Source organism: Podarcis filfolensis, assembly GCF_964270895.1.
Source record: "Podarcis filfolensis genome assembly, chromosome: 9".
NCBI classification, from domain to species: domain Eukaryota; kingdom Metazoa; phylum Chordata; class Lepidosauria; order Squamata; family Lacertidae; genus Podarcis; species Podarcis filfolensis.
This window is the reverse complement of record NC_139610.1, coordinates 75,173,441-75,194,233: the sequence shown is the minus strand read 5'-3', so window position 1 is coordinate 75,194,233 and position 20,793 is coordinate 75,173,441. Positions and strand designations below refer to the sequence as shown.

The 20,793-nt window shown below is 49.7% G+C and overlaps 1 protein-coding gene across 2 annotated transcripts; it reads right to left on the bottom strand.

The window, feature by feature from the left end:
- Window positions 1-4,388: 4,388 nt before the first annotated feature.
- Window positions 4,389-20,701, bottom strand: SPEF1 (sperm flagellar 1). 2 transcript variants are annotated; one of them, XM_083571923.1, is made up of 8 exons: window positions 19,997-20,701; window positions 17,557-17,668; window positions 16,545-16,698; window positions 15,218-15,280; window positions 10,689-10,737; window positions 8,516-8,570; window positions 7,650-7,761; window positions 4,389-7,254 (listed from the first exon to the last, which is right to left on the bottom strand). In XM_083571923.1, exons 1-8 carry the CDS (start codon window positions 20,106-20,108, stop codon window positions 7,147-7,149), a joined length of 765 nt encoding a protein of 254 aa, XP_083428049.1. In that variant the 5' UTR covers window positions 20,109-20,701; the 3' UTR covers window positions 4,389-7,146. The 2 variants fall into 2 exon arrangements, with proteins under 2 accessions (XP_083428049.1, XP_083428050.1); XM_083571924.1 differs by lacking the exon at window positions 15,218-15,280 and having other exon boundaries at window positions 19,997-20,698.
- Window positions 20,702-20,793: the final 92 nt, after the last annotated feature.

Genomic DNA, 20,793 nt, shown 5'->3' with positions numbered 1-20,793 from the left:
AGTCATTCTGGACTCACAGCTCTCCATGGAGGCGCAGGTCAATTCGGTGTCCAGGGCAGCTGTTTACCAGCTCTATCTGGTACGCAGGATGATACCCTACCTGCCCGCAGACCGTCTTGCCAGAGTGGTGCATGCTCTAGTCATCTCTCGCTTGGACTACTGCAATGCGCTCCATGTGGGGATACCTTTGAAGGTGACCCGGAAACTGCAACTAATCCAGAATGCGGCAGCTAGACTAGTGACTGGGAGCGGCTGCTGAGACCACATAACATCTCCACCTCCATCATTCTTCCCGGACACTGAGGTCCAGCGCCGAGGGCCTTCTGGCGGTTCCCTTGCTGTGAGAGGGAACCGCCAGAAGCCAAGTTACAGGGAACCAGGCAGAGGGCCTTCTCAGTAGTGGTACCCGCCCTGCGGAAAACCCTCCCACCAGATGTCAAAGAGAAAAATAACTACCAAACTTTTAGAAGACATCTGAAGGCATGTGGGAGTCATAAAGCCATGGCAGAGGCTTGTAATACTGCAGGGTGACCCCTGACCTCGGCTGACCAGCACTCTGAGCTTTACAATGTATTGGAATGTATTGACCTTAAATGGAGTTGTGTTTCCTCTGGGCAGTGATGACCCTATATGGTGATGTGTGTAATAAAGGCCTTGACCGGATGAGGTAACGTGAGACATTGGCAAACGGCCATGCGGCTGGGGAGAACAAAGGAGAATAAATCGGGGGAGAGCAGAGAAAGGAGCTGCTCTTACCATCCTGAAAATATAGCTGGCTCTCTGTGTCTTTTTTCTATGCTGTGCGCCATTTAATGACGGCTGGACTCCGTCAAAGGCAGCCTTGTTTAGGGAAGCTTTTAATGTTTGCTAGGTTATTGTATTTTAGTGTTTTGTCGGAAGCTGCCCAGAGTGGCTGTGGAAACCCAGCAGATGGGCGGGGTATAAATAATAAATTATTATTATTATTATTATTAGGAATAATCCCAGTGCTTCTGCTAGCTGAGAGCTAGCAAAGCCGTCCTAACTAGAAGCTGGTCCAACGAAGAAGGAAGTTAAAAAGAGAGAGGTGTGCTATGTGACTCGTCCTTTTGTTACCTGGACAGGTTAGGTCACACCCACCTTCTATCACATGCAAAAGGAAGGATTCTCCAGCCAGGAAGAACAGGAAGTTTTGACTGGCTGAACCCAACATTCCCTCGCATGTCTTCTCTAGCATTACAAGGAATGTTGTACTTGACTGACTGATTACATCCCATAGCTTTAGCTGTGACCCCTGCATTGGACTCAATGACCTTTGGGCTCCCTTCCAACTCTACCATTCCAATTAGTCTATAAAAATGCCCCCACGTCAAGCGCTGTTGTGATGACGGTCTGCCTCTGCAGCCAGTCACCGAAATGTGCTTTGTGCAACCACATGCCACCCCACCACACTTGAGAAAATAAATTTGTCTCCCAGAAGCAGCCAGGAGCGATCTGTTTTCTGCTCCCGGCAGCCCGGAATAACTTGGGTAATCTCATCAGAATCCATAATTGACTAATGGATGGTCTGTAGCCAAGAGAGGGGTCTTGTTTCTTCGTCCCATTAGTCATCGACAGCCTTGGTCTCCTGCTTCCTTTGCTGGGCCCGATTTCTTTGCCCTTCACGGGGAGCCGGGAGGTTGGGTTTCGCCATGGTGCCTCCCCAGAGATCAAGGAACACAGAGCAAATGAGATGATATGAGATACAATCTATGGGAGCAAATGGCACCTGGGGTTCTGGAAACAAGGCTCCAGTCACGCTGAAGGCAGAAATCAGGATAATGTTCCCTCGTCACCCTGGGGGAAAGTGATAAGCAGGGTGCTGCAAGGTTCTCTCCTGGACCCATTGTTCAGCGTCTTTTTAAACAATTTGGACAAAGGAATTGAGGGGATGCTCATCAAATTTGACAATGATGCCAAACTGGGAGGGATAGCTAATGCCCCAGAAGACAGAATCGGGGTTCAAGATGACTGCAACAGATTGGAGAACTGGGACCAAACTAACAAAATGAATAGCAGATGAAGATGATGGACTTTTTGGAGCTGGCCGACCTGACTAGAAGAATCCGTGATCAGAAAGAAGAGGAGACACAAGAGGACTGGATGAAATTTAAAGAATATTTAGCTAAAGATAAATAGAAAATCCTTGGAAGTATCAAATAGGTTTAGGGGTAGAATAGGAATAGGTGTTAGTAAGTATTAAATATTAGAATAATAGTAAACGAGAAAGGGTTAGTAAATGAAAGGGGTTAACATTATTAGAAATATGAATTTGGAGAACTGTTATAAAAGTGATATAATGAAATTCAGTTAGGGGGGATTTGAGGAAGTCCCCTATTAATGTGAAGTAGTTGGGTACTAGAAGAAATAGACTTTTTTGTATGTGTTTAGTTTATTGCTGTGTTTTCTTTGTTGAGTGTTTTTATGTGTTTATGTGATGTTTTAGTGTGGTGTAGTGGTTAAGAGCGGTAGTCTCGTAATCTGGGGAACCGGGTTCTCGTAATCTGGGGAACCGGGTTCGCGTCTCCGCTCTTCCACATGCAGCTGCTGGGTGACCTTGGGCCAGTCACACTTCTTTGAAGTCTCTCAGCCCCACTCACCTCACAGAGTCTTTGTTGTGGGGCAGGAAGGGAAAGGAGAATGTTGGCCGCTTTGAGACTCCTTAAAGGGAGTGAAAGGCGGGATATCAAATCCAAACTCTTCTTCTTCTTCTTCTAAATGTTGAAAATCAATAAAAAAAATTGGGGGGAAAACAAACTAACAAAATTGAGTTTCAACAGGTACAAAAGCAAGGTTCTGCACTTAGGCAGGAAGAACCAGCTGCACAAATATAAGTTGGGGGGACACCTGGCTTGCCAGCAGTACATGTGAAACTGTTCTAGGGGTCGTAGTAGACCAGTAGCTTAGCATAGATCAACAGTGTGATGATGCAGCAGCAGCGGCAACAGCAAAAAATAAATAAAAGCTAATCCTATTCTAGGTAAAAGTTAAAGGACCCCTGGATGGTTAAGTCAAGTCAAAGGCGACTGGGGTTGTGGCGCTCATCTCGCTTTCAGGCCGAGGGAGCCGGCGTTTGTCCACAGATAGTGTTCCGGGTCATGTGGCCAGCATGACTAAGCCGCTACTGGCGCACGGAGCACTGTGATGAGTGCCAGAGCGCACGGAAACGCCATTTTCCTTCCCACCACCGCGGTACCTATTTATCTACTTGCACAGGTGTGCTTCCGAACTGCTAGGTTGGCAGAAGCTGGGACAGAGCCTCCATCGCAGGGATTTGAACCGCCGACCTTCTGATCGGCAAGGCCAAGAGGCTCAGTGGTTTAGACCACAGCGCCACCCACGTCCCTCTATTCTATAATGCAATTCTAGGCTGCATCAACAGAAGTTTAGGGCTCAGTGAAGTAATAGTACCACTCTATTGATTTCCATTCTTAAGGAAATCAGCCCTGAGTGCTCACTGGAAGGACAGATCCTGAAGCTGAGTCTCCAAGACTTTGGCCACCTCATGAGAAGAGAAGACTCCCTGGAAAAGACCCTGATGTTGGGAAAGATGGAGGGCACAAGGAGAAGGGGACGACAGAGGACGAGATGGTTGGACAGTGTTCTCGAAGCTACAAACATGAGTCTGACCAAACTGCGGGAGGCAGTGGAAGACAGGAGTGCCTGGCGTGCTCTGGTCCAGGGGGTCACGAAGAGTCGGACACGACTAAACGACTAAACAACAACAATTGGCCTTGGTCAGACCCCACCTAGAGTCCAGTGTCCAGTTCTGGGCACCACAACCTAAGAAGGATGTTGACAGGCTGTAAAGTGTTCAGAGGAGGGCAACCATGACAATCAAGGGTCGGGTAACCAAGCCATATGAGGAACGGTTGAAGGAGCTGGGTATGTTTAGCTTTGCCCAGCCTACGATTCCCAGCAATGGGCATTCAGGGGCATGATGCCTCTGGCAGTGCGGGGAGAACATGCCCATTGTGGCTAGTATCCATTGATAGCCTTCTCCCCGTGCATTTGCCTAAAGCATCGAGAGAGCCCTAGCTTGGGAGTGCTGCTCCAAAATCTTTTGGAGCACTCTCCCTGCTGCTAAAGGACCTGACCATTAGGTCCAGTCGTGACCGACTCTGGGGTTGCGGCGCTCATCTCGCTTTATTGGCCGAGGGAGCCGGCGTACAGCTTCCGGGTCATGTGGCCAGCATGACTAAGCCGCTTCTGGCAAACCAGAGCAGCGCACGGCAACACCCCGTCACGGGGATTTGAACCGCCGACCTTCTGATCGGCAAGCCCTAGGCTCTGAGGTTTAACCCACAGTGCCACCCACGTCCCTCCTCCCTGCTGCTAGAGTGCTCCAAATAAAAGAGACGAGGAATGAGAAGGAGTAACCTTTTTAATGCTGAAAGATCTTCAGGCAAGCCCCTATGCAAAGAAACAACACGATTGTACAGAAACCCCAGCCCGTGATAAGCCAACGTTACCCAGATGCAACATTAGCTTCACCATAATCAAAAAGCGATTGATTAAAAGCAACTGATCAGAATGCCTGCTCCATCGGCGGGAGGGTCTGCTCGTCCACGCCACCGTTTTCGCATCAGAGCTGGGTCAAGGACGCCCGTCTTGTGTCTGCTCTAGACAGCATCTCCTGAGAAAATGCTCAAGCGTGCCTTCATCGTAGTCAGGGCGTAGCATGTCCCTTGTGGCCACGTTCCTTTTTCCGCGTGGCATAAGGAAATGTGGCGTCAGCCTCTGAGAGCCCGGGGCAGCAGCCAAGGTGGAATGGCATGTTTTGAAGCAGGTTGGCTTGTCCCTTCAAGTTCTGTGTTCCAGGCTGCAACGGTCTCAAAGGCCTGGTGGGGGAAATCCGCAGGCGCCATTTTCACCAAGGAAAACAATAGCTATGATGTGAATAGGAAGTGGGATATCTCCTCCAGCTTCCTGGGGCACTAGGAGAAGGCCCCATGGTTTAGACCATGTGGTGCCCCTTCAAACGTTTTGGGACTACTGCTCCCATCATCCCTGATCACTGGTCCATGTGATGGGAGCTGGGGTCAAACAGCACCACGCTGGCGACCCCTGAATTCAACCCTCCCTTGCGACAATGGGGCAGGTGCAGGCACCTCCAGCAGATTCTGAGATCTGCATGGCAGTTCCTGAGATCTATTGTGTCGGAAGGAGAGGTCATTATGGGAGCTAAACAGGGAGCGACTACGCAAGAGTCCACGTGGCAAGCTTGGAATCTTACACAGTGTTGAGCAGTGAAGCCCACGCAGAATTATATGCGGAGGTCTGTTGGAGGCTGTGTGCAGGGTCTGCTGACGTCATAATTGAAGCTTGCTGCAAAAAAATTCTGCACACCCCCGTATGATGGGCAGATCCTGAGGTCAATAAGAGAGAATGTTGGAGGTCTGAATTGCACCCAGCAAAGGCCAAATAATAGAACAAAGCAGCCCTCGCAACAACGTTCAGTTCTGTTTGGACTGAAATTCATTGGATGCAAGCCTTCCTTAGTGGCCTGGCATATGTGAAGATCTAGCACAAAAACCCAAGAGAAAAAAACAGGGCTTGCAAGGTAAAAGGACATCCCAGGTGGTGTTCCCAAGCTCTCACAAAACCTCCCACCTGATAGGTCTAGATTTGGGGAGTTGGAGGTAAGGCAGATGACTTTTCTCCTATCGCCAAGGACGGTCTCCTTTGCCCACCAATCTTCAAATAATATAGCCGTCGGTTTATGCTTTCTGAGCCACGACCGACCCGCCAGCTGTCATCCAAAACATATGGGGGGCACCAGGTTGGCAAAGCCTGGCTTAGGGCAGCAGAAGCTGCCTTCTTTCATTTTGGCAAAAAGAAAAGGAAGTTGACTTAAAAAGAGAACAGGATTTGAAAACATAATAAAATTGGGGAACCTATGTTCAAAACACAGGCCTGCAACTAACTTATCAAGCAGAAGTCGCCACGCCTCTTTGTCGGTGCTGCATCTGCAGATTACACTTTTGTGCAAGAGCCCCATCTGCCTGCTGGGGTTTGCAACCCCAACCGTTTTCTTTCACAGCTGGGATTTGCATGCCCTTTGCCACAGAGGCACAGAGTGCAGTTGTGCAAAAGCTTTCACGGCCACCAGCAAGGTTCAAGGGGCGACCCACTCCCTATTTAATGCATGTGGTGCCTGCCCCTCACTGCAGAAAAAGTGGGGTCTATGGGGAACCCTTCCATCTGCACATCTGCAGCACTGGGAGCAGGGAGGTGAAGAGACAAAAGAAGCAGCCAAAACTATCGCCCCCCAAAGCTGAAAACAATGCTGGAGAGAAAGAAGACCCACAGAAGGACGTTGGATCCTGATTGCCGTGTCACCCACAAAGGCCTGTACTTCTCAGAACTACATTTCCCAGAGGGAATGCACCAGCAAGATCCCCCCAAGGGATGTTATGTGCACCCTGAAACTACAGTTTCTCCTCAACAGAAAGTCACAGAGCTCAAGGCTCCTGGCAGAACGCCCTGTTGCTCCATCCACAGCCCTCAGAGCCTTCGAGATGTTCCAGTGCCACCTGCAAGCGCAAGGTCTTGGGAGAGAGTGGGGAATGCAGAGAAGCTGGCCTCACCTGGGAGGAGGTGGGCCTGGACCCAGTCACCAGGTGACGAGGACGCAAGCAAGGCGTCCAAGGCAACAGCGAAGCCACAAGCCCATTTCCTAGACTGTTGCTGAGTGGGGAAATCTCAAGCAAGTGCTGGTTTTGGAGAGCCCAAGAGGGAGCTCTCATCCCTGAACAGCAGAGCCCCCTGTACCAGGGCAGTCTACCCCTTGGATATGGACCAGCAAGAGGGCTGGGGAGAATTGAGGGCACGTCCTCCTGGCCTGGCACCTCTTGGCTGACTCCTGCTTTTCACCCCATCCCTGGCCTCTGGGCATCGGCGAGGCCATCTGCCCACGCCAGCCAGACTTGGGACCTCTGCCAGCCTTTGTCGCTCTGACGTCTCAGCCTGCCTGGAGCCTGAAAGCAGCTGTTCGCAAAGGAAGAGGTGGCAGAAAAGAGAGAGAGAGAGAGAGAGAGAGAGAGAGAGAGAGAGAGAGAGAGAAGGCCTGGCCATCTGAAAAAATCATCTGATGGGCACCAGAGTGGGGAACCAGAGACGGCGCCTTCACTTCCGCCTCTGCTCCGCCTGCTGCAGGCGACGTGTTAGGTCATCGATCCGGACGTTCTTCAGGTGCAACAGATGCTCCAAGCGGCGGACCTTCATCTGAAGGATCTGGACCAGGGAAGAGACACAGAAGGGAAGATTTCGAAGGGTCTCCTAAGTAGCCCCAGCAACTCCTGGTGGAGAGGAAAGAGACCCAGGGCCCTGAGGCAGCCACAATCGGCATCCTGTGGCAGGGAGTTCCTCGGGTGGTGCGTGTGGCTAACAGCCTCAGACACGTCTGTCCAGACTAACCCTGCCCACCTGTAGAAACAGGCAGAAGGGGCGCTGTTGCAAGTGCCACATAATGCCCATTCTGCGTCAACAGGAACTGGGATCTTTGAGTCTGTTGGCACCTGACACTTTGGGTCCCTTCCAACTGCCATGGCTCTGTGAGGCTAAGGAAGGGCAGGGCAGGGCTAAAGTTCAGGTGGGGAAGATGAACTTCCCCTCAGCGCCTCTCTCACCTGCACCATCTCCTGTGAGGCCAGAAGGGCTTGTTCCCTCTCTGCTAAGTGGAGTCGGAGGTTGGCGTCCGTTTGCAGAGGCACCGTGTAGCTCTGATGTCCTTTGGGCCCCCTGGAGACAAGGAAAAGTTCTGGAGGTCACAGTGGTGCAAAATCCTGGGGGTTCCCACCCAAAACGCACACACACGCTTGACCATAAGAGCAGCCAGCTACTTTACCAGGTCAAAGCAAAAGCCCAGATTTGGTGCAGGACTTCAGCTAGACTGCCACTAATCCTGGAGGCTCCATTTAGCTATCCCAGTCCGCAGCAGAGCTCGCCAACGTGGCGCCCCCAGATGTGGGTGAACTACAACCTCCCCACTCCTCCTCCCTTGCTGGCTGGCTGCCAGCGCTGATGAGTGCTGTGAGTCCAGCAATATCAGTGTGGACAAGTGGTTAGAGTGCCTGGCTTTGGGGACCTGGGAGGCCGGGGTTTGAATCCCCGCTCAGCTTGCTGTCGCCGTTCGCCACCTCTCAGCCTACCTCACAGGGTTGTTTGTGGGGATAAGATGGGGAGGGGGTGGGTGGGAGTTGAGCGGTGGTCAAATATGCCTGGAGGGCGCTATGCTGGGGGAGTCTGGCAAAGGACACAGACAGGGCGGCACTGAGGCTGCCGCAGGGCTCAGGTGAGAGAAAGAACCAAGAAGATTTCCACTGGGCTGCCCACCCTGGTGGACCTGCTCCTTAAACTATGGAACTCCCTGCCACATGAGGCAGAGATGGCAGGGTATTAATAATAATAATAATATTTGCTTGCAGCTGTACTGCCAGCCCTGACAAAACAGGGTTTCCCTAACTCCCAGTAATTCTCTTCTTTTTTTAATTACCTTTCCAACCCAGGAGAGTCCTGGGTACTGTTGGGTTTGGGCTTTGAAGTGAAGCCTGTAAAATGCGAAACAGAGACTGTAATAAGAGGCGTGTAGGACCTCCAAAATCCCCACCCCACAATCCACAATGAAACCAAAATTCAACGGAGACTGTATTTATTACTATCTATACCTTTATATGGGACGCGGGTGGCGCTGTGGGTTAAAGCCTCAGCACCTAGGACTTGCTGATCGAAAGGTCGGAGGTTCGAATCCCCGCGGTGGGGTGTGCTCCCGTCGCTCGGTCCCAGCGCCTGCCAACCTAGCAGTTCGAAAGCACCCTCGGGTGCAAGTAGATAAATAGGGACCGCTTACTAGCGGGAAGGTAAACGGCGTTCCGTGTGCTGCGCTGGCTCACCAGATGCAGCTTTGTCACGCTGGCCACGTGACCCGGAAGTGTCTGCGGACAGCGCTGGGCCCTGGCCTCTTAAGTGAGATGGGCGCACAACCCTAGAGTCTGTCAAGACTGGCCCGTACGGGCAGGGGTACCTTTACCTTTACCTTTATACCTTTATATAGGGACGTGGGTGGCGCTGTGGGTTAAACTACAGAGCCTAGGACTTGCAGATCAGAAGGTCAGCGGTTCGAATCCCCACGATGGGGTGAGCTCCCGTTGCTCAGTCCCTGCTCCTGCCAACCTAGCAGTTCAAAAGCACATCAAGTTCAAGTAGATAAATAGGTACCGCTCCGGGCGGGTTGTGGATGCTGAGGGTTGCGAACGTGCATCCCGCACGGATTACATTCGCAACCCGAGCATCCACTGTACTGAGTCAGACTTCTGGGTCCTCTGGCTCAGTATGGCTTACACCAGGGGTCACCAACGTGCGGCCCATGGGCCAGATATGGCCCATGAAGACCATTTTACCGGCCCATGAGCTGCCCCTGAACCGAGCCGCCCACTTGGCGAGTCCCCTGCGCACTGCGCTAAACCGGCGCGGTGCGGGGGCTTGCTGAGCGGCGCCAGAAATCGCGTCTGCGCACACGTAGATACCGGAAATCGCATCTGCGCATGTCCAGATGCCAGAAATCGCTTCTATGCAGGTGCAATTTTCAGCGTCTGGGCATGCACAGCAGCGATTTTCAGCCTCGCATTGTGCCAGTCCAGCCCACGGACTGTCTCCATGGGAATGACCCAGCCCATGGCCGGTAAACCTTGCCGACCCCTGGCTTACACTGACTGGCAGCAAGTCTCCTCCAGGGCTTAGGACTGGGGTAGCTCACTTGGTAGAGCGGGAGACTCTTAACCGCAGGGTTGGGGGTTCAAGCCCCACGTTGGGTAAAAGATTCCTGCATTGGCCTGGATGAATCTTGTGGTCCCTTCCAACTCTAGTTGTTGTTGTTGTTAAAATGTGTATACCGCCCTTCATCCCAAGATCACAGGGCGGTTCAGGGCAGAAAAATACAAAATGAGAACCCAAAATGCATAATAAGGCAAAAACAAACCAATAACCCACAGACACATTTAAAAGCTGGGTGTTGGAAGGTTCAGGACAGGCAAAAGGAAGCCCTTCTTCATGCCGTGCAGAGTTAATCTATGGAACTCTCTGCCACAGGAGGCAATGATGGCCACTAACTTGGACGGCTTTCAAAGGTTAGACAAAATCATGGAGGAGGACAGCTGTCAATCACTACCAGCCATGATAGTTATGCTCTGCCTCCATAGCCAGAGGCAGCAATGCTTCTGAATACCAACTGCTGGGAACCACAAAGGTGGTCTTGTGTTCGAATCCTGCTTGCCGGTTTCCCACAGGCATCTGGTCGGCCCCTGTGAGAACAGGATTCTGGACTAGATTACTCATTGGTCTGATCCAGCAGCCGGTTCTTCTGACGTTCTGGCCTGATCCAGCATTGATCCTTTGTTGTTGTTTAGTCATTTATGAAGCTCAACATCAAAAAAGCACAATCATGGCCACTGGGCCCATCACCTCCTGGCAAATAGAAGGGGGAGAAATGGAGGCAGTGAGAGATTTTACTTTCTTGGGCTCCATGATCACTGCAGATGATGACAGCAGCCACGAAATTAAAAGATGCCTGCTTCTTGGGAGAAAAGCAATGGCAAACCTAGACAGCATCTTAAAAAGCAGAGACATCACCTTGCCAACAAAGGTCCATATAGTTAAAACATTGATCCTACCTGTATCCAGGTAGTTGTTTTCCTCCAGGGTCGAGTGCATTCCCAGCTCCTGTGTTGAGAGAGCCAGAGAAGAAAAGCAAGTTGACTCTTCGAGCGCTCAGGGTCCCGCTCCTCCCTTCCTCCATGAAAAGCTCTCCTGGCCACATCAACACTACAGTGGTACCTCAGGTTACATACGCTTCAGGTTACATACACTTCAGGTTACAGACTCCTCTAACCCAGAAATAGTGCTTCAGGTTAAGAACTTTGCTTCAGGATGAGAACAGAAATCGTGCTCCGGCAGCACGGCAGCAGCAGGAGGCCCCATTACCTAAAGTGGTGCTTCAGGTTAAGAACAGTTTCAGGTTAAGTACGGACCTCCAGAATGAATTAAGTACTTAACCTGAGGTACCACTGTATTCAATTAAACTGGCTTCTCCCCACCTTCTGGTCTGATGCTGGTTTGAGTTGTAACATGCAGGTGTGAGCTTGGAAAGGAACATGGGGGTCGCAGCAGCCTCTGAGCAGGGCAGGATTAATCCCACAGCAGCAGAGAAAGGAGGGCAGCAAAGGAAAGAGGCACAGCAGTTTGGCGACCCGTTGAGGAACAGCCACCGAAATCGTTTCTGGGGCTCCTAAGAAGCTGTCAGGGAGAGGGGACGCTTCCCGGGCTTTTGAGATTATTTTCTTTGGCAGGGGCAGGCCATGAGCAGCCATGCACTAAGGAGACCTCAAAGCCCATCCCAATGCCAGACTCCCAAATAAATAGACAGAGGAATAAATAAATAGAGGAAATCCCTATTTTCAGTCTTTCCCACTTTTCCTTAGAACGTCCCTATGATCTCCTCCTACCGGTCCACAATAGAAAGTGTCCTTTCATACTGCATCTCGGTGTGGGACGCTGGTTTGACATCAACTGATAGGGAGTGCCTACAGAGGCTGGTGAATACAGCACAAGATATTATGGGCTGTCCCATGAATCTGCTGGATGAAATAGCGGAAGAACGTTGCCTCAGGAGAGTGAGGAAAATCCTCAGGGATGATTCACACCCTGGCCGGCACTTTCTTGATCTCCTGCCCTCAGGCAGAAGATACAGAAGCATGATTAGTCGCACCAACAGGGTAAAGAACAGCTTCTATCCATGGGCTGCTAGGCTGCTGAATGGAAAGGTAACAAGAGGGCAACTGACTTTCGGGTTTGGTGGGTGTGCGTCAGTAAACGAGGGGAATTAAGACTAAGAGAGCTGAGTGGAGGGTGCTCCTGTAATCTCACTGTATACAATAAAGTATAAAGTATTTTCATCGGAGAAATGTTGGAGGGTATGGAGTTATGTGACCCCCGAGCCAAGGAGATAAGTAACTGTACAACCTTTAGAAGGCATTGGAAGGCAGCCGTGGATAGGGAAGCTTTTTAATGTTTGATGTTTTATTATGTTTTTATATCTGTTGGAAGTCGTCCAGAGGGGCTGGGGCAAGTCAGATGGGCAGGAAATAATAATAATAATAATAATAATAATAATAATAATAATAATAATAATAGTTAAATAAAGGTAAAGGGACCCCTGACCATTAGGTCCAGTTGTGGCCGACTCTGGGGTTAAGCGCTCATCTCGCTTTATTGGCCGAGGGAGCCGGCGTACAGCATGACTAAGCCGCTTCTGGCGAACCAGAGCAGCGCACGGAAACGCCGTTTACCTTCCCGCCGGAGCGGTACCTATTTATCTACTTGCACTTTGACGTGCTTTCGAACTGCTAGGTGGGCAGGAGCAGGGACCGAGCAACGGGAGCTCACCCGTCACGGGTATTCGAACCCCCGACCTTCTGATCGGCAAGTCCTAGGCTCTGTGCTTTAACCCACAGCGCCACCTGCGTCCCCTACATATAGTAGGGGTATTTAAAATGAGCAAAGAAGCAAAGAAAGAAAGGGCAGCCCTGGAGGACTAGAGACAGGTGCATTGAGGAGAGGCAGAGGGTTACTGCAATCCTGCCCTGCATGGGGGTTTCCTGGATGCCGTCCCTGCCCCTGCCCTGGGTGTAAATTCGCCAGCTTCTTTCTAGATGCTGGACAGGGTGGGTCAAGCCAGGCCGCTCTGCGCTGCATTAAACAAGTTGCAGCGCTGGCCGATGCCTGTTCCGTTGAGTCCCACAAACGGGCTGCACGTAGGATTGCTGGCTCCTTCTCTCGGCTGACAGCCGCACATGCTGTACGGAGCGCAAGTGCAGTGTTTCGGCTCGCACGGCCCACCCATTACTCCACAAACGCCGGCTGTCATTTGTGAATGGGCTGTGGCAGATCAAACAGCTCGAGCCCAGTGCTTTTGGATGGAGGCGATTCATATTCTCTGCGACAGTCCTGGATGCATCAGGCTAGCGTGAAAGAGTCCTGACCTGGCTCCCTTCCTGGAATCTATCCAAGAAAAGAGATTTTGCAGCCCAGCTCACGCCATGGAAGAATAAGTGCACTGGCCTCTCAACGCAGATCTGCCCTTTTTTTGCATATTCACCGCAGGTGAGAAGGAGAGTTACAGTCTCTTCTTACTCTTGCCAGAATCCTTTACATTTCCAGCAAGCTCTGTGATGACTCAGACCCTCCAAGTCTCCCTATTTTCCAGGGACAATCCCAGATTTACAGAAGCCGTCCCAGTTTCCGATTTGATCCCGAAATGTCTCGCTTTTCTTTAGGACATCCCTATTGGAGAAACGTTGGAGGGTACGGAGTTATGCGACCCCCTTGAAGCCAAGGAAGTAAGTAACTACACATCTGAAGACATCTGAAGAAAGTTCTGTACAGGGAAGCTTTCAATGATTGATGTCTTATTATTGTTTAATATATTTTAGAAGCAACCCAGAGGGGCTGGGGCAACTCAGTCAGATGGGTGGGATATAAATAGTAAGATAATAAGACCTACGGGACCGCCTCACCTGGTATGCCACGCGGAGGACCTTAAGGTCCACAAATGACAACATTTTGGAGGTCCCAGGTCACAAGGTGGTTAGATTAGTCTCAACTAGCGCCAGGGCCTTTTCAGTACTGGCCCCGACTTGGTGGAACGCTCTGTCACAAGAGACTAGGGCCCTGCGGGAGTTGACATCTTTCCACAGGGCCTACAAGACAGAGCTGTTCCGCCTGGCCTTTGGTTTGTACTCAGTCTGACCCTTATGTTTCCCTCCCCTTATGGTCTTGATTTATCAGCTACTTTAAAATGAGGCTGCATTTTAAATTGCATTTTAACCTGTATTTTAAACTGGTTTCTTTCCCCCCCCCCCCCCGCCGCCATTATGTTTTTGCTGGAATTTTACTGGTGTTAGCCGCCCTGAGCCCAGCTCTGGCCGGGGAGGGCGGTGTATAAATAAAATGTATTATTATTAATATTATTCTGAATAGGATGTTCCCATTTTTGTTGGAGAAATGTTGTAGCTTCTAGCTTCTAGCTCTGATAATAATAGTAATAGTAACTATTCGCGGTTCCCTCCCTGCGAGAAGCAAGGTTACAGGGAACCAGGCAGAGGCCTTCTCGGTGGTGGTGCCTGCCCTGTGGAACGCCCTCCCATCAGATGCCAAGGAAATGAACAATTACCTGACATTCAGAAGACATCTGAAGGCAGCCCTGTTCAGTGAAGTTTTTAATGTATGACATTTTAGTGTATTTTTGGTCTTTGTTGGAAACCCAGCCAGATGGGCGGGATACATATAAATTATTATTATTATTATTATTATTATTATTATTATTATTATTATTAAATAAATAAGATAAATAGGACATTTCTATTTTCATTGGAGAAATGTTTGACAGTGGAACGGTCTCTCTCAGGAGGTGTTGGACTCTCCTTCAGTGGAGAATTTTAAGCAAAGTTTGGATGGCTATCTGTCTTGAATGCTTTAGCTGAGATTCCTGCATTGCAAGAGGGGGTTGGACTAGATGACCCCAGGGGTCCCTTCCATCTCTGCACTTCTACAATTCTGTGAATTTCATTGGTATAAGGATGTGGCAGGGATGTGGGTGGTGCTGTGGGTTAAACCACAGAGCCTAGGGCTTGCCGATCAGAAGGTCGGCGGTTCGAATCCCTGTGACGGGGTGAGCTCTTGTTGCTCGGTCCCTGCTCCTGCCAAACTAGCAGTTCGAAAGCACGCCAAAAAGTGCAAGTAGATAAATAGGTATCGCTCCGGCGGGAAGGTAAACGGCGTTTCCGTGCGCTGCTCTGGTTCGCCAGAAGCGGCTTAGTCATGCTGGCCACATGACCCAGAAGCTGTACACCAGCTCCCTCGGCCAATAGAGCGAGATGAGCGCTGCAACCCCAGAGTCAGCCACGACTGGACCTAATGGTCAGGGGTCCCTTTACCTTTACCTTAAGGATGTGGCATTTTGCAATAACGGGCAACCGTTTTGTAAGAGGAGGGACAACTCTTCAAGCAACAGCCAACTCAACTGGCAATCCCAAGCGCCCCCCAGCCTGGAGCCTGTGAATCAGACAAGCAGAGGGGGAAAGAGGGCGAGCGAGAGAGGGGGCCTTCGAGGAGGGGCTGTGCTGAAGAGGAAAAAGGCTGAGACCTGGGGCAATGGAGACGGGAAGGAGCAAAGACTGCAGGAGCCCACAGCGGTTGGAGGATGGCCCTGGAAGGAAGCAAAAGGGAGGAAGGCGTGAAAAGGGGCTTGCCTAGAAAACACATGTCCAAGAGGTTTTCCGTTTGCCCCGCTGATCTCCCAGGAAAACCCCTCTGCTTATTGCTGAATCAGAACACACTCCAATCCATTTTTTTCTGATTCAGCAGTAAACAGAAGAGCAGGCAGCTGCTGCTTTGGCCAGATCGAACTTCACCCCCATCGATTTATCTCACTTTCCAGAGATCTGGGCATTGCAGCACAGCAAGAAACATTTCAGAAGAACATGCTAAGAAAACGTCTTTCAGAAACAATGCATGCGGTTGGTTGCAGTCTTAATCTTGACACCGTGTTCCCAGTGCCTGAAACAAGCAGTTTGGTGAACTGAGAGGCGAGCACCCTCTGCTGCTCTCCAGGAAAATAGCAAGCAGCCTGACCCGTTTCTTGCTTTGCTGATAGGAACTGTCCCACTTTATTTATACTCTGTGGCATAAACCCGATGGCTTTGTCCCCACATGCAAAATAAACTGTAGAAGAAGAAGAAGAGTTTGCACTTGATATCCTGCCTTTCACTCCCCTTAAGGAGTCTCAAAGCAGCTCACATTCTCCTTTCCCTTCCTCCCCCACAACAAACACTCTGTGAGGTGAGTGGGGCTGAGAGACTTCAGAGAAGTGTGACTAGCCCAAGGTCACCCAGCAGCTGCATGTGGAGGAGCGGGGAAGCGAACCCGGTTCACCAGATTACGAGTCTACCACTCTTAACCACTACACCACACTGGCTCCAATGTGGTGCAAACTGTGGTGCAATGACCAAAAAACGCCAACGGACAAGGGACGGTTGCATGCAAAAAACTGACGCATTTAAGGTGGCTTAGTATTTTCACTGCGCAAATGCTGGGCGTGATCCACTGGGAAGTTCTCCTGTGGAAGTCCCATTGAAATGAATGAGCTCTATGCAAGAGCACAGAGCATGAGCAGTGGTGATTACGGCGCAACAAGAAGCCACATTTGCAGCCCACAGGCTTGATGGCTCCACGTGGATCTGGGAGGCAGCGGTTTGGACTTGGCTGAGCCATTAGCAAGGAGTTGTTGGCGCTTTGGGGCAAACTGCTGCCTCTCAGCCTCAGTTCTGTAATCTGTAAAATGGGCACAATAGTTTCCTGTTGCACGGACTACTTGCAAGGTTGCAGGTGAACAGAAATGCTGTAACAGGGCAAGATGCAACAGGCCAGGGCTTACTGCCTTCCATCCCTCCTTCCTTCCGGGCTCTCCTAACCTGATAGGAGCTAGACATCTTGGCCTGCTTCTGTTTTTCCTCGATTTTCTGCCGCAAGGGAATCAGCACCAGCTCTACCATCCCAGGGGTGCACTGGGCAATCTTCCGGACCATGTCTTCTGGGATGGAGAAGTTAAGCTTGCTCAGCACTTTCCTGCAGAAGAAGAAAGGCAATGAAATCAAGCGTATCCAAAGTCCTCACTGGAACACAAGGCGCAATAATAATAATAATAATTTATTATTTATACCCCGCCCATCTGGCTGGGTTTCCCCAGCCACTCTGGGCAGCTTCCAACAAAACACTAAAATACAATAACCTATTAATCATTAAAAGCTTCCCTAAACAGGGCTGTCTTCAGATGTCTTCTGAAAGTCTGATAGTTGTTTATTTCCTCGGGTGCCACTGCCGAGAAGGCCCTCTGCCTGGTTCCCTGTAACTTGGCTTCTCGCAGGGAGGGAACTGCCAGAAGGCCCTCGGCGCTGGACCTCAGAGCGATGGGGGTGGAGACGCTCCTTCAGGTATACTGGGCCAAGGCCGTTTAGGGCTTTAAAGGTGCTTGGAAACGTACTGGGAGCCAGTGTAGGTCTTTCTAGACCGGTGTTATGTGGTCTCGGCGGCCGCTCCCAGTCACCAGTCTAGCTGCCGCATTCTGGATTAGTTGCAATGAAATCAAGTTAGCGTATCCAAAGTCCCCACTGGGACACAGGGTGCAATGCCTTGGACGCATCAGGATGGGGTTGCCAAGTGCTTAAGGCACCCAGGTTTTTGACTCCTGGGAGTACATGGGCAGCTCTGGAAGGCTGTGATGGATTTCCAAAGGCGTTTCAAAGTTCAACAGCCCGCTATGCTCCATTTTGCAGCGAAATGCAGTAAAATCCGCAAAGAAGATGAGGACATCACCAAGCAAATCGAGCAGCATTTAACATTCAGTGTTCCCAGTTGACACGTCCCATATCTCAGCTGCCAGCGGTGGTTTCTAAATTCAGGACATAGCTCAGGGGTGTCACTGACCTGTTCAGGTGTCCCCAGTTGGAGAGCTTCTGCTGCGTAGAATTAGCCGGAGCGTAGTTGTGCATTTCCACTATTTTGGGGAAGTAAAACTTCACCACTTCGGCCACCAAAACTGCATGGGAAATCAAAGGGAGAAGTAGGTGCAGAATCAGCTGATGACACCCCCCCAAGCCCACCCCATCCCTGGCTTTTCCTGCAGACTTCGTCTATGGTGGCCTGACATGTCTCCAATCCGAGCAGAAACTATCAAATGAAATAATAATAATAATAATAATAATAATAATAATTTATTTATACCCCACCCATGTGGCTGGGCAGCACGACAGCCACTTATAAAATTACATGCAGAATTATTATTATTATTATTATTATTATTATTATTATTATTATTATTAATTATTATTTATAACCCACCTGGCTGGGCTTTCCCAGCCACTCTGGGCGGCTTTCAACAAAATATTAAAATACAGTAATGCATCAAACATTAAAAGCTTCCCTAAACAGGGCTGCCTTCAGATGTCTTCTAAAACTCTGGTAGTTGTTCTCTTTGACATCTGATGGGAGGGCGTTCCACAGGGCAGGCGCCACCACCGAGAAGGCCCTCTGCCTGGTTCCCTGTAGCTTTGCTTCTCGCAGTGAGGGAACCGCCAGAAGGCCCTCGGCGCTGGACCTCAGTGTCCAGGCTGAACGATGGGGGTGGAGACGCTCCTTCAGGTATACTGGACCGAGGCCGTTTAGCGCTTTCAAGGTCAGCACCAACACTTTGAATTGTGCTCGGAAACGCACTGGGAGCCAATGTACTGGTAGGTCTTCCAAGACCGGTGTTATGTGGTCTCGGCGGTCGCTCCCAGTCACCAGTCTAGCTGCCGCATTCTGGATTAATTGCAGTCTCCGAGTCTGCCTCAGTACAGTGCGTGCATGACTCAGTGTTGATGTGACTTTAAGAGCCCCACATGGCCCCACATCTCAGCAGCCTCTCCTTAAAAACTTCAGGGAAGTTTTTAATATGTAACGCTGTACTGTTTTTAACACTTGATTGGGAGCCGCCCAGAGTGGCTGGGGAAACTCAGCCAGATGGGTGGGGTATAAATAATAAATTATTATTATTATTATTATTATTATTATTATTATTATGTTTATCGTGTTTTAATATTATGTTGGGAGCTGCCCAGAGTGCCTGGGGAAATCCAGCCAGAGGGGTGGGATATAAATATATTATTATTATTATTATTATTATTACTCATACCTTCCAACATTTCTCCAACAAAAATAGGGCCATCCTATTCAATAATAATAATAATAATAATTTTATTATTTATGTCCCGCCCATCTGACTGGGTTGCCCCAGTCACTCAGGGCAGCTTCCAATGTATATAAAAACATAATACAATATTACACATTAAAAAAAAACTTCCCTATGCAGGGCTGCCTTCAGATGCCTTCTAAAGGTTGTATAGTTACTTGTCTCTCAAGGGTAGAATAACCCCAAACCCTCCAACATTTTCCTGATGAAAATATAGATTGTCCCACCATACACTCCAACATTTCTGCAGTGAAAATAGGGACGTCCTAAGGAGAAGCGGGACATTCTGGGATCAAATCGGAAGCTGGCGGGACGGCGTCTGTAAATCTGGGACTGTCCCTGGAAAATAGGGACACTTTTAGAAGACGTCTGAAGGCAGCAGCCCTGTTTAGGGAAGTTTTTAATGTTTGAAGTTTATAGAGTCTGCATGACTTTTTCAGCAGCTGCTGGCATCAGCCCAATGGACAGGATAGGAATAAATTATTATTATTATTATTATTATTATTATTATTATTATTATTAGAGAGTCTGCATGACTTTTGCAGCAGCTGCTGGCATTGGCCCAATGGACAGGATAGGAATAAATTATTATTATTATTATTATTATTAGAGAGTCTGCATGACTTTTGCAGCAGCTGCTGGCATTGGCCCAATGGACAGGATAGGAATAAATTATTATTATTATTATTATTATTATTATTATTATTATTATTATTAGAGAGTCTGCATGACTTTTGCAGCAGCTGCTGGCATTGGCCCAATGAACAGGATAGGAATAAATTATTATTATTATTATTATTAGAGAGTCTGCATGACTTTTGCAGCAGCTGCTGGCATTGGCCCAATGGACAGGATAGGAATAAATTATTATTATTATTATTATTATTATTATTATTATTATTATTATTAGAGAGTCTGCATGACTTTTGCAGCAGCTGCTGGCATTGGCCCAATGGACAGGATAGGAATAAATTATTATTATTATTATTATTATTATTATTATTATTATTGAGTCTGCATGACTTTTGCAGCAGCTGCTGGCATCGGCCCAAGGCCCCGGATGCTATGATTCTATAATCCACTGTGAAACACACATATACAAGTGCCAGGACACACACAAAATTGGCCGCCCCAAACCTCCATCGCTGAAGTCTCGGGCGATGTTCCTCTTGGGGCGCGAAAGAGGGATGGCATCGACCCAACTGTACAGGTCATTCAGGCTCTCCTCGTCCAGCTCCCCGTTGGCCATGCTGATGCCCGTCTCCCCTGTATCCTTGGCAGCCTCTAGGTGCCCCTCTGGACCGGGCTCAGAGCTTCTCCTCCAGCTCCCTTCTGCCCTGCAGGGCTGGGCGCAGCCATATTGTTTGCCTTCGTGACCATGGCAACATCAGTACCCCCCAATCTCAGGTGTGGCAGGCCCCAAAGCACCCTGGGAGCGGTAGTTCTTCCCGGATGCCCAGCAACAGCAACCGCAACAGCAGAGTTGCTAGGCAACCGGAGCATCTTAGCAGGCGCCTAGCAACGGGATGGGAGCTGGCCAGCTAAGAGGCAACTGGGGGGGAAAGAGTCAGAAAGGGGCTGTTTGTGTGTCTGGGGGCCCAAAAAGCGTGCAAGAATAGGGGGCAGAGGCCAGGAGAGCGGGACATATTCACAAGTGCAAGGGCAGCTAAGGTTGCAGAGGGATTTCGAACATCTTCCCTGGCTCACTCCTGGGACTTCAACTGCAGCTTGAGCGACAGGAATCGGCAGCTGGTACTTTTCTTGGCTTGGAAGGGACCCAAAGGGTCATCTAGCCCAACCCCCTGCAGTGCTTGGGAAACAAGAAGTGTGGTGGTCTGCTCTTCAAATCAAATAATAATAATTTATTATTTGTACCCCGCCCATCCGGCTGAGTTTCCCCAGCCACTCTGGGTGGCTTCCAACAAACATTAAAA

Excerpts from the sequence above, each read along its gene's own strand:
- SPEF1 (XM_083571923.1), bottom strand. The coding sequence starts at position 20,108 with ATGGCCAACGGGGAGCTGGACGAGGAGAGCCTGAATGACCTGTACAGT. Across the intron at positions 17,669-19,996 it reads CCGAGACTTCAGCGATGGAG|TTTTGGTGGCCGAAGTGGTG; the intron begins GTTTGGGGCGGC and ends TTTCCCATGCAG. Across the intron at positions 15,281-16,544 it reads AGATGTCTAGCTCCTATCAG|GGCCATCCTCCAACCGCTGT; the intron begins GTTAGGAGAGCC and ends GCTTCCTTCCAG.